Source organism: Erinaceus europaeus, chromosome 3 (assembly GCF_950295315.1).
Source record: "Erinaceus europaeus chromosome 3, mEriEur2.1, whole genome shotgun sequence".
NCBI lineage: Eukaryota > Metazoa > Chordata > Mammalia > Eulipotyphla > Erinaceidae > Erinaceus > Erinaceus europaeus.
Genome location: NC_080164.1, coordinates 44,121,151 through 44,134,548, shown reverse-complemented (window position 1 = coordinate 44,134,548; position 13,398 = coordinate 44,121,151). Strand labels below are relative to the sequence as shown.

The following is a 13,398-nucleotide window of genomic DNA, read 5'->3' as shown; positions in this document are numbered from 1 at the left end:
TCCCTTTGTGCAGTCCAGGCTCAAACCCCAGGACCACATGGCAGTAGCAGAGGCTGAGGGCAGTTAAAGTGCTAAGGTGTCTCCTCCCCCGCTCTCTGAATGAAAAAGTCAGCCCAGACTGCAGATGTAAAAGACCCCAGACCAGAAAAAACAACAACCAAAACAACCAAACAAACAAAAACTTACCAATAGACTCCCAACACTTACTCAGTTGGGCAGCTTAAAGGCATTAAAGGTCCCTGCAGGTCCAGGAGGTGGTACAGTGGATAAAGCACTTGGCTCTCAAACATGAGGTCCTGAGTTCAAGCCCCAGCAGCACATGTACCAGAGTAATGTCTGGTTCTTTTTCTCTCTCCTCCTATCTTTATCATCAATAAATAAATAAAATCTTTTAAAAAATTTATTATTAAAAAAGGCATTAAAGGCAGCTTGCAAATCATAAACAAATTCAAAACAATTTAAGATTGGCAAGATTGGAGGTGGTAGTAGTAAGGTAGGTGAAGTTTGAGCATTTAACTCCACTCAGCTTTGAATCAGCTTGCTGAATATAAAATAAAATACATATGGGAAAAGTTCAAAATGAAGTGATAGCTATCAGCTTCAGGACAGTAATTACAATTAAGTTTGAGAGCATTGGACAAGGTGGCATTCGGGAACAAAGTGGCTGGAATTTAGCTCATGTGCTTTCTTTGTATCTCTTCTACCTCCCACAAGTGCTAAATCTATCCTTTAAAATATATATGAAAATAATTCAATATATACTTAGTGAAAATCAACAAGACAAATGCATTAAGAATTGAAATTCACATATGGAAACAAGAACAAGACCTGCCTTAAAGGAACTGAGCAACTAATACTTAAAAGATAAGCATGTAGATAATAAACAAACTATGCTGATATGCAGGGAAAAAATAGATGCACTGAATATAAAGCCATGTAGATTGAAGTTTTTCTTCCGATGTCAAAATCCAGAGTAGAAGTGCCTAAATTCAGGGTGAGAATGCTTTGCAGCTACCTATCAGGGAAATAAGAACTTGGGGCTAGGGGTATAGCATAATGGTTATGCAAAGAGACTTGCATGCCTGAGGCTCTCAAGTCCCAGGTTCAATCCCCCACATCGCCATAAGCCAGAGCTGAGTAGTGCTCTTGTTAAAAAAAAAAAAAAAAAGAATTTGTACCCATACCTCAACAACTATCCTGTTAACTATTAACCTCCCCCAATTAAAAACGAAGTCTAAAATTAAAAAAATAAAAATAATTGGGGCTACTGTACATTTGACAGCAGATAAAAAAAAAATTCCATGAATGCCAGACAACACAAAGACACAGGAACTCTTCAGTGAATGGAGTAAACTGGGTGAGCTAAGTTCTATAACAGGATGCCAGGGGAGGAGGAGAGAAGACAATGCCAGGATTCATCTGCACACCCTAGAGTGGCTGGTGTACAGAACTTTGATTCTGATGAACTTTGTAAGCCTAAAGATAGGTTGATGAAAAGAGACTATGTTCAAGGTCAAAAGTGATACTCAATCCTTGTTTGTTTAGGAGTGGGACATTACTACGTTTGGAGTTGACTTTAAAGAACTGAGGCAAACCAAGCTGTCCTTTTCCTCCTGTCATGGGTAAACTAGTAAGCATAAAACTATTATTTTGGACACAGGCCATCCTTTTCCCCAAAGCAATAGATCTTACAAGCCAAATAACAAATAGAAACCAAATCTAGGAATGCAGAATTCAGTGAGAAATTCAAAGGAGAAATATCAATTGTCAATTCTTTCCCAAAGGGGTTGGAAGGAGAGGCTGAATAAAGCAATTCTATAAAATGCAATCCAAAAGCCCTCATTGTTTACTGCATGGTAAATCATAATGGCAGGAGTGGTCTTATCCTGTTACGCTGGAAAATGAGCTAGAAAAAGATAAAGACACAGCCACAGCCACTAAATAAAGTAAATAAATACTTTCTACATACAGCACAATGTCCACACAATGCACAGCCTCTGTTCTCAGCCACTCCTGCAAAGGGAAATTCTCTTCAGGTTCTGCTGTAGTCACCACAATAAAGCATTCTGACAGACAGAATGTTGGGAAGATTCTAAAGGCAGTTTGCTTCTAACACAGAGCTGACTGATGTTTGAATTCTGGGTATAAGACAATTTATTTCCTTTTTATGAATTAAGGAATGGGTTTATCCCTGAGTACATAGAAAATGCATAATGTACCAACAAAGATGTTATGAATATAATCAATTAAACGGTGTTGATTTTGCTCAGCTGTAAAGCTAAAGACTGCTTCTGACTACTGATTGGGAATTATAGGAGTCAGTGTCCTGTATTCTCTATTAACACCATCCTCACCTTCTTCTCTAGTGCAAACAGACTCCTGTAGTTTCATCTGGGATCAACACAGCAAATAAAAATCTTGACTTGTGCATCAGGACAAATCAACAAGCATGCTACACTGCTTTTAGGTATTCTTTCAGGTGATGATATTCAAGAAATACACGTATGCACTAGGAAATAAGCTTGAGGATGTCCCATGAAATGCTATTTGTCATAACAAAACTGGAAATAACCTAAATGCTAATCAGTAGGAGAAAGGTTAATAAAATGTGGCACATTAGTATAATATAATACCATGCAATGGTTAAAAAGGAACACATTAAATCTAGTATCAGCATGGAGAAGTCCTGTAAACACTGTTTAGTAAAACATGTTACAAAATGATAAACAGAATGTTGCAATGTGACAATGTTAATAAATGTAGAAAACCCAGACATTACATATTATATACAGACATATAGCTTAGAAGCACCAAAAACATAAGCTGATAGAAGAAATATGAAATGTACGACAGGAATGGGTCTACCTAGATCTGGGGCTCTCAAATAGAATATTATCTCTCATTACTATCATTTTTACTGTTTTCCCTTCCCTTTTAGTTTTTTTAAAATATTTATTTTTTTTCCCTTCTGTTGCCCTTGTTTTTTATTGTTGTGGTAGTTATTACTTTACTGTTGTTGTTATTGATGTCATTGTTGTTAGATAGGACAGAGAGAAATGGAGAGAGGAGGGGAAGACAGAGGGGGAGAGAAAGATAGACACCTGGCAGGTGGGGAGCCCAGGGCTCGAACCAGGATCCTTACGACAGTCCTTGCTCTTTGCGCCACCTGTGCTTAACCCACTGAACTACTGCCCGACTCACCTTCCCTCCCTTGTATATTGCCTTTTATGAACAGTATAGATTTTAAAAGAAAAATAAAGATGGAATACAAAAAGTTAATTTTTCACATCTGGATAATGGAAATATAGTGTTTGTGATGTTTAAATTTCTGAAAAAATTAGATCTCAAAGGGAGCAGTCACATCACTTGATTGTACTTATTTTGAGGTATGGAAAATGCATTATCTATTCAGGGGCTGGGTGGTGGCACACCTGGTTGAAAATACATGTTTTAGTGTGCAAGGACCTGGGTTCAAGCCCCAGTCCCCACCTGCAAGGGGAAAGCTTTGTGAGTGGTGAAGCAGGGCTACAGATGTCTCTCTGTGTCTCTCCCTCTCTATCACTCCCTTCCCTCTCAATTTCTGACTGTCTCTATCCAATAATTAAGTAAAGATAATTAAAAAATAAAAATAAAGAAAATGTATTATTTATTAAATGTTAGAAATTTTAGACCAATAACCTATGTCTACCTGCATATTAGCTGTCAGGCTCAGGCAAAAACTAGTGAAGTCATGGGCCCCTTGGAATATACCTAAAATAGACCTACTAGCTTTTTCCAAAATAGAGGCTCCAAATCTTCATCTGCAGTATTCCAGACTTCAGGTTTATGGTTAGTCAACAATTTGTTCTGCTTTATATCTTAACTCATTTTCAGCCACCAGGTTCCAGATGCTACCGTGATGCCAACCTGATTTCCCTGGGCAGATGACCCCACCATGTGTCCTGGAGTGCCACCTCCCCAGAGCCCTGCCCCACTAGGGAAAGAGAGAGACAGGCTGGGAGTATGGATCGATCGACCTGCCAACATCCATGTTCAGCAGAGAAGCAATTACAGAAGCCAGACTTCCACCTTCTGTGCCCCATAATGATCCTGGGTTCATACTCCCAGAGGGATAAAGAACAGGAAAGCTATCAAGGGAGGGGAGCGGATATGGAGTGCTGATGGTGGGAATTGTGTGGAACTGTACCCCTCTTATCCTATAGTCTTGTCAATATTTCCATTTTATAAATAAAATAAAAAAAGAAATTCTAGACATAAGGAAAAAAACCTTAGCACTGTTTATTATTTCCTCTGAAACTCAAAGGCAGAGAGTTTATCTGAACTGGTTATTTGAATGAACATCTCCTACTGCTGACATGGACATACCATTCAGCTAGTAGTTCTAGAAAAGACCACTGGAGAGAAGAGGCAGACAGTCTGACTATAAAGACATATCTAAGTTTGGGACTGGATGGTGACATACCTGGTTGTGTGCACATGTTACCAAGTACAAGCACCCAAGTTCAAGTTCCCTATTCCCATCTTCAAGGGAGTGGTGGGGGGGGTGTCTCTTTCTCTCCCCCTTTCTGTCTTATCTTCCCCTCTCAATTTTCCTGTGTCCTATCAAATAAAAAAAATAATAACAAAAGGCAGATCTAGGTTTAAATGCTGGCTCAGGGGAGTCGGGCGGTACGTGGCACAAAGCACACGGACCAGTTTAAGGATCCCGGTTTGAGCCCCCAGCACCCTACCTGCAGGGGAATCCCTTCACAAGTGGTGAAGCAGGTCTGCAGGTGTCTACCTTTCTCTCCTCCTCTCTGTCTTCCCCTCCTCTCTCCATTTCTCTCTGTCCTATCCAACAATGACGAGAAGAATAACTACAATAATAAAACAACAAGGGCCACAAAAGGGAATAAATAAATAAATAAATAAATAAGGCCGTCTCAGTTACTTATTGTGACTTTAGCTAAGATGCTAGTTAGACCTCTTTGAACTTTAGTTACCAAATCGATAAAATGGAAATCTATGTTCACTCAAGTCTCATTTCTAATAATCAGAATAAAGGGTTAAAAATGTGAATTCTCCTGACATATTTAATCATAAAGTTTCAACAAATTCTAAATGGAATCCCTCTGTCATCATTTATCCTTCCCTGTGTACTTTCCTACCAACAGATTCTAGAACACACCATCACATTTCTGTTGAAACCACAACAAAGCCAATATTAGAGGATTATATTTCTTAGTTTTTCTTGTCAACTAATCCAACCATACCTAAAAGAGAGTGTTAGCAGCAGATAACTATTTTCCTCTAGTTACTAATCTTCAAAAACACAAAGATCAGTCAGAAAAGTAATAAAATTGATTTTCATTCACATTAAGCCTCATCTATATGGTTCCTTCTCTGCACAAATAGGCAGCGGGGCATTTGCAGGCTCTTCATTTCTTGATGAAATTTAAACCTCTGCTCTGTGTGTGTGTGTGTGGAATAGTCTGGAAGGCAGAAATCAGCAACTCAAGCAATGCCTTTCAGACGTTCTCAAGGACAAAATTGCTTTAGCAATACTCTCCAGACTTTCCTCTCAGTGTCTATCATTTTAGCAACCAGGTGCTTTGATATGTTTCCTATTACGTTTAGAACGGGAGGAAACAGATGGTGGGAGGGATTAAGTGACATGATTGAGGCCGAGAGTAAGGGTTTTAAAACTCTCTGTCTTTCATTTGTTAGGATGTGTTCTCTCTGCATACTGGTCTGCAATCTCTCAGGAGTTTAAAGTAGAGGAAGATTGTGGTGAAGGTTCTGACTACTTGGAAGTAACAGTTAAAATCCTAGTTTCTTGACTATCTTACTGGTCATGGAATCTTGAATTTCGAGTCTGTCTGTTTAACTGGTATCTCCTGAAAAGAATGTCTTGGGAATCAAAGTAAATGAGGTCTTCCACAACAGAGATGGATGGTTTATAGTTATACAGTGGGGTGTATGTGTGTGTGTTGAAGGAAATGGAGAACAAGTGAAGGAAAAAGAGAGACTGATGGGGGAAGGGAGTGAAAGAAAGAGAAATCTATCATTTTCAGGGGAAAACTTAGGCTGTCGATGCTAATATGATATAAAGTGGCCTCTGTACCTAAGGGAGAAAGTTTCATTTTCATCTTGATAAATACTTCTGGATTTGCACATACACCACAAAAGATTGAAGTTCAAGATCAAAACTGCACCTGCAGTTTACAATGACCTATTTCTTGCCCCAGTACCCCCAAGTTGCTCTGTAGCAAAGCCAAGTCAAAACAATGCTCAAAAAAGGCTGCAAGTTGCTGGCAATTTCCCTTCTACTCCACATGCTGCCAAGGTCACCTAGAGGTGAAGCTGAACTCTCCATTTGGCCTTTTTTTTTCTTTTTCCTCCCTTCTTCCCCTCTCTCTTTCCTCTTATGTACATACTGATATGGTTTATAGTCTGTGCCTCAATAGCATTATCTCCCTGGATTTTTCTCAGACCTGGGATCAGGGGAAGCAGGAAAGGAGGAAAGGAGGCTGGGTGTGAGACTCGGTGAGTTAAGGTCCTGTTGTCTTATCAGAGAGGTAAGAAAGTGAGTTCACCTGGTGTGCTTCTGGCTTCGAAGCGCAGTGAGGTGAGCCAAGGTGCCAGGAGGTCACTAGGAGTTCACTTTGGACAAGTGCCCAGTGTTTGCAGGACTTAGCTCATCAACTTTTCTAATTTGCAAAGATGTATTTCCTGCTGATTCTCTTCTTCTCTGTCATCTAGGCAAAAACAATCCAGTAGGCAGCCAGTTTGGCGTGTATAGGAAACATCCCCTTCCTGAATTAAGCCCAATTATGGTAATTCATTCAGAAAATCGTTGGGATCACCAGCACAAGCTGCACAAGGTGAAGGAGTTGAGTGTTTAACACAGGGATACCTGGGTGCTTTCCTCACCACAGTACTGACCTGTGCCTGAACCTACTCAGCATCACCTCACAAACTATGTAACCTCAGCTTGCTTTGTTTCACTAGCCAACAAAACCACAGCCCTCACTATTTATTCTTAAGTTGTTTCTATTACCTGCTTAGAGTGCCCTGTAAAACAGAACAGCTAAATTTCAACACACACACACACACACACACACACACACTCTCTCTCTCTCTCTCTCTCTCTCTCTCTCATCTGTACTTCTAGATTTGGGAGGACTGACAGTTAAGTGATGTGGGTGGGCTGGCTCTGAATGGGACATCAGTAGCATTATTCTTTTATACTAATTTTGATAAAAAATGGATTAATAACAAAACAAGTGGGACTGCTAATCTCTTTCTATTAAGATCCAGAGCAAAAATAATATAGAACACTAAGGAAAAGTGTTCATTTTAAAAAGCTACTTTGTACTAGAAAGAAGGTATGGGCTGCTAGCCAGATAGTCCTTACACATAGCTGATATAGGTGTAACCAACAACTATGGAAGTCACCACTTCCATCTAGTCTAGAAGATATTCTCAAGTCAAGGTACCATGGTCAAGACACAACTCAAGGAACATTTTCTGCTAAAATACACAGAAAATGTGATCTAGACTCCTCAGCAATAACTTATATGTTAACAAAAAAGCAGGATATCTATAGATATAAAATAATTTAAGAAAATTATTTTAGATTTATTTATTGATTTTGGATAGAGACAGAGAAATTGAGATGGAAGAGTAAGGGAGAGAAAGAAAGAGAGAGACAGAGACTTCTGCAGTACTGCTCCACCACTCATGAAACTTCCCTTCCTGAGGGCCACGGGCTTGAACCTGGGTCCTTCCACATGATAATATGTGCACTCAACCAGGTGTGCCACCATCCATCCCCAACATAAAATAATTTCTTTTCTTAATAGCAAAAAATACCTTTATTATATATAAAAGGAACATACAAGATTCAAATAGTAATATAATTCAGTTAAAAATATATCTACTACGATAAGATAGTATTTTGAAACTGTTCCCATATGGCAAATCTCTTATAAATCATTATTTCCCTCCATAAACTGATTTTTTAAAAAGACAGTATTTTTTATGGAGGAGGGAGACTCAATCACCACTCCACCACCCATGGAATTCACATGTTCTCTCCTTGTTGCTCTATCATCATGTACCAGGGATAAACCCCAGGACCACACACTAAGTAGGCTAACCACACCTGACCACTTTCCAAAAGATAACCTTCATCAACACTGGATAACATTCACTTGATTTGAAGTCTGTATCACCAGGAAAAAAGAAGATCTGATTCTTTATTTGCTCCCTGCAGTGGACTTGATTGACAGTTTCCTGACTTAGCAAGTCCTGCTCCATCAGTCTCTGGGAATTAAGGGATGACTCCCTCTCTGTGCAGTAGCTCTTCAGGCACTCCAGGACCCGTGGCTTGGTGGGTTCCTGGAGTGATCCTAGTCTTATTTTGTTGCGTTCTCAGGTGATCCTCTTCACTATTCCTAGTTGATTGGGGGAGAATAAGACGCAGCTGCTGCTATTCCTTAACCACACCTCCAGAAGTCCCATAAAATAATTTCCAAGAATCTCTTTCACTGAAAATTATTTGGCTGTCAATTAATTTTTGTTTTAAAGTTATTTCTTTTGACACTTACTGAACAGCTGCTGTGTACTGGGAGCTGAGATAAGAACAAAAAGGAAGAGACAGTCTCTATTTCAAATAGTACCCTGCTAGTGGAGGAGACATCAGGAAAATAAACACAGTCTAACATGATGCACTGTAACAGCTTCACGTAAGATGTTAAGGAAGTGTAGAGGGAAGGTCAGTCACTGCTTGAGGAAGTCAGAGGAAGTTTCTCAAAATATTAAAAGCAGAGTAAATGCTTGCAATTCAGGCAAGGGGGAATATATTTAACTGAAAGGAAGAAACTTTGCTACTTCGTATTCAGCACAAAGCAACCGTTTTTGTATGACTATTCCAAGGGAACGGTAGAAGATGCAGTTGGAAAAGCTGGCAAGAGCAGGCCTTCTATGCAGAGGTTCTCCCTACCCCCTTTTCTGGAGGTGATGAGCAAATTCTGAAGAGCTTTACACAGAATTATCTATCAAGATTTGCATTTGAGAAAAGTCATCTGGGTAACAATGATGGTGTGAGGGATGTGTAGCATGCAAAAGCAGAGAGGACACTGAGACAGACTAAAAAAGGGGGGTTGGGGTGGGTGGGAGATGGGAAGATAGTTCAGCAGTAGAGCAAAAGATTTGCATATCTGAGGTTCCAAGTTTGACCACAAATGCCAGAGCTGAGCAGTGCTCTGATCTTACTCTCTCGTGAAAATAAATAAAACTATGACAAGTTTAAGATAAAAGCTGACAATAATCCCCCAATATAGATATGTATGGGATTTGTGTCATATATCTGTCACCATTATGAGAATAGAATAGCATTATAGCAGGAGGTCAGAGATTGAAATGGAATGAGGCGGGAGGTTTTCACAGAGAAGGCATGCAAGAAGTGAGATACAACTAAAGCCCCAGTTATAGAAGTAGTACAGACATTGTGACACTTCTGACTGAAAGATAGGATGTAAGATTTCTTTGAATTGTCAGCAGACTGCCATGGGAAGTATAAGGGTGATAACAGTATCTTAAGTCTTCTGCATTTAGGCAGGAGTTCCAAGTCACTTAGATGTCCATAAAAATATAAATGGCGTGGGGGGATGGGCAGTAGTGCAGCAGATTAAGTGCAAGGACAGGCATAAGGATCCCAGTTCGAGCCCACAGCTCCCCACCTGCGGGGGAGGGAGGTCACTTCACAAGTGGTGAAGCAGGTCTGTCGGTGTCTATCTTTCTTCCCCCTCGATTTCTCTCTATCCTATCCAACAATAACAACAGCAATGGCAACAACAAGGGCAACAAAATGGAGAAAACAGCCTCCAGGAGCAGTGGGTTTGTAGTGTAGGCACAGAGCCCCCGCGATAACCCAACCCTGGAGGGAGAAAAAATAAAATAAAATAAAATAAAAATAAAATATAAACGGCCAAAGGACACTGAAAGACTAATTCAAAGGGACATATGCACTCCTATGTTCATAGCTGCATTATTCACAATAACCAATAAATGCCCATCAGCATACGACTGGCTAAAGAAGTTATAGGATATATATTCCATGGAATACTACTCTGCAATCAAAAAAGATGATGATGTGTCCTTTGGGACAAAATGGATGGAACTGGAGGTGATTATGCTTAGTGATATAAGTAAAGAGATGAAAGACAACTACCAGATGGTTTTATTCATATGTGTAATCTAGTGACCTGATACACATGAACTAGGAAAACACACACACACACACACACACACACACACACACACACACACACACACACATATCCCAGAAGCAAGCAAACTGTTTCTAAGAGTTTGTGAGAACTATAGTGGTTATGTTTGGGAGATGGGAGGGAAACAGAACTTTAGTGGTGGCTGTAGTATGGAATTACATACACTGCAATCTTACAATCTTCTAGCCTACAAATAAAAAACACAAATAAACAATTTTTAAAAAAGAAATAAATATATAAATGGCACTGCACAGTAAGACTAGGTAGTCAAAATCTGTAGTGAATGAGTGGGCATGGTCATATCTGCGTGTGTTGTGGGGTGGAGGAAGTTAGTTTCATTTTAAATTTGTGCATTTGATTGAGATGACACAAATTGGACAAATACAAAATTTCTTTCAAAAAGGCAATTTCCCTGGTCTCTCACCATCAGTAATCTTTAATCAGCAGAGCAATGACATTATCTTGAAGTGTGCTGGGGTTACTGGTTAATAATACCATATGAACTTCACTCCTCATTTAAGTGTGTCCTACAAAAAACACAAGAGAAAATAAAACAGGCTGCTACTAAGTAAGAGTTGGATGGGCCACGAATGTTTGCGGCATAACTAAAAACTTCTTTTGAAATAGGAAAACCTCAATGTTACTTATACATTTAATGCTTAAATTAGGCAGAGATGTGAACAATGAGATCATTCCAATCCTATGAATGGAATAATTTCACCCAGTAATAAAACCCATTTTGGATTATTATTCCTTGTTTATTAAAACAACAAGAGCATTCATTCTAGCCACTCTGTCAAAAGCACAATGTGCACTAAACAGTTTGTTTAGTCTGATGACAGATACTCTCAGCCAAAACAAGGAGGGTCTCCCCCTACTTTTTGCTTTTATAAAATGTGACTTTAACGTGGAATAATATTACATAATTAGAGGGAAGCGATGTGAAGATGGAAGAAAGAGAATAATGCACTTCTTTTCATTTGGTGTGAGAAGGGAAGAAGTGGATTTCTTGCCAGCTTAAAGCAATGACAAGGTGTACTTCATGACTGACTCTGGGGGGTGGGTAAGGAGGAATGTTTGCAATATTTCCTTGACTAGGTACACACTTGATAACTGCAGCAACATTATTCAATTTGGTTGATCACATAACACAGTAAATCACATGCCTACTCTGAAGTAATAGTTCATGGACGAGAGAGTTAACATTTATCTTAGGTCCATTCATTTTACATCACAAATGACCTCACAACCCCTCCTTGTCATTAACAATACTAAGTTACTGCCATACAATTTTACCTACCTCATTTTGAATGACTCCATAAAGTTGTCCAACCCATGTGTCAACAGGCCACTGAAGTTCAAGCAACACTTCATAGCTCTCAGCTGGTAATTATAATTGTTTTCCTAAACATGTAGATAATATATGACTTCCAAATTGCAGCAATCTTTCTAGTACAATCAGGCCTGGTAACCTCTCATCACTCCAGGAATCAATTCATAAAGTGGGCAAGTAATATCATTTTCCTCATAGTTTTAACAAATTTTATGCTTCATGTAGACACGAATGGTCAAAATTCATTTTTATTTTCTGAATAGTGCTGCTCAATTAATCCTCAACTCTCTTTCAGTTGGCACTAAAGGAGACATAATCTCCTTTCTGAAAGTACAATTGGCCCCGGACATATCCTGATTTCACCTGTTCAGGTCTCTGGGTATTCAATAAAGCAGGTTCAGCCGCTGTGCCAAGAGGCCACACAGAGTTCAAGGTAACACCTCACAGCCATCAGCAGGTTAATTATAATGTCATTTTCAAACATACCGACTGCATGCTTGTTTCAACTCCAAATGACCTTACCTGCTTAATTTTTTTTTGTTGGGGGGGGTCTTACATGAAGTAAATTTCTGTCAGCAAAGCCGAAAGGCCACTCAGAGTTCATGGTAACAATTCATATTTTTAACAGGTTGGCCAGACCTAAATCCTCACCTTCAAACATTCCAGAGAGAGCACTTAGTAGCTATGAAGGAAGTAGAGAGTGGGGGTGGGGGGTTGAGAACATATGGGTAGGAAAAGAAAGGAGATCTATGGCTCTTGACTTTGAGAATTTCAAGAGGTTCAGCTACTGGCCAATGGTCAACTTAATGAGCTGATTCTGGCTCATGGAGGAAGACCCTGCATTTTGGGGGTGGAACTTTTAAAGGAGTATATGGATACTTGGTGACTGTATCACTGCCAGAAGCAAAACTGGCTCCAAAGCAACCTTGCATTACATCTGAGGTGATCACCATGGGGGAGGTTTTATCACTAAAGGCTAATGAAACAAATGCTGATTTCCTTCTGCCTTCCTAGTGAGTAGGGACAGCAAACAAAGGTCTTCCAAAGGGAAGTATTTTCCTCAGATAAGAGCTCTTTCTCTTATTATTTGTACTGAAAGTCCAAGTAACACCAGATGAGAAAAAGTATTTCAGAAATGATTTTTTTTCTCATTCCCTCCTGCTCATACTGTGACCACCTGCCAGAGTGTCAAGTTTTGTGGGAATGTTCTATAGGATCAACAGATCCATTTTCCTACTTAAAACCAAAATTACGAGATCCCCAAAGATTTTGCTCAGGAATGCATTCTGTCTTATGCATAAATCATCCTGTATAGAATTCCCAATTTCCATATTATACAGCTTAGTTACTTGTTATTTATTTTAATTCTCCTTTCCCAATGAGTGAAGTGATTCAATGGTTCATAGTATTTTTCATGTTGTAAGCTGATTAAAAAGACCCAAAACTAACCATAAATTCACTTTACCTTTTGTACCCCAAGAAGAAGTTTGGTCCATACTCCCAGAAGGGAAGGAATTTTAGGGAAAGATGACCAGAGGGCTCTGAACCTCAATTTCATTAGGATCATGAAAGAGAAGAGGAAAAAAAAAAAAGAATGGAGTAGTAGTAGGTGTAGGTGTGACTTAGAAAGGAAGAGAAGGCAGGACCATAGGAAAAAAAGGGGAAAAAAATGTATATAAAGTTAGTTATAGAAATAATAGTCAGCCCATATCTGTGACCTTGAGAGAATCACAATAGTTTCCAAGGGAGGGGATAGGAACACAGGACTCTGGTGGTGGGAAAGGTGGGAAA

General features: G+C 39.4%; 1 protein-coding gene across 2 annotated transcripts in view; it reads right to left on the bottom strand.

Moving 5' to 3' along the window:
- The window catches only part of EXOC6B (exocyst complex component 6B), a 615,405-nt gene that overhangs the window by 102,401 nt on the left and 499,606 nt on the right, over window positions 1-13,398 (bottom strand). Inside the window, exon 21 of one of the 2 annotated variants that reach the window (XM_060187119.1) lies at window positions 11,556-11,678. The exons of the other annotated variant lie outside the window; for it this stretch is intronic. Coding sequence (XP_060043102.1) covers window positions 11,571-11,678 — 108 coding nt within the window. The 3' untranslated portion in view covers window positions 11,556-11,570. Of the gene's footprint in view, window positions 1-11,555; window positions 11,679-13,398 lie in introns of those variants that run through there. 2 annotated transcript variants of the gene reach the window in all.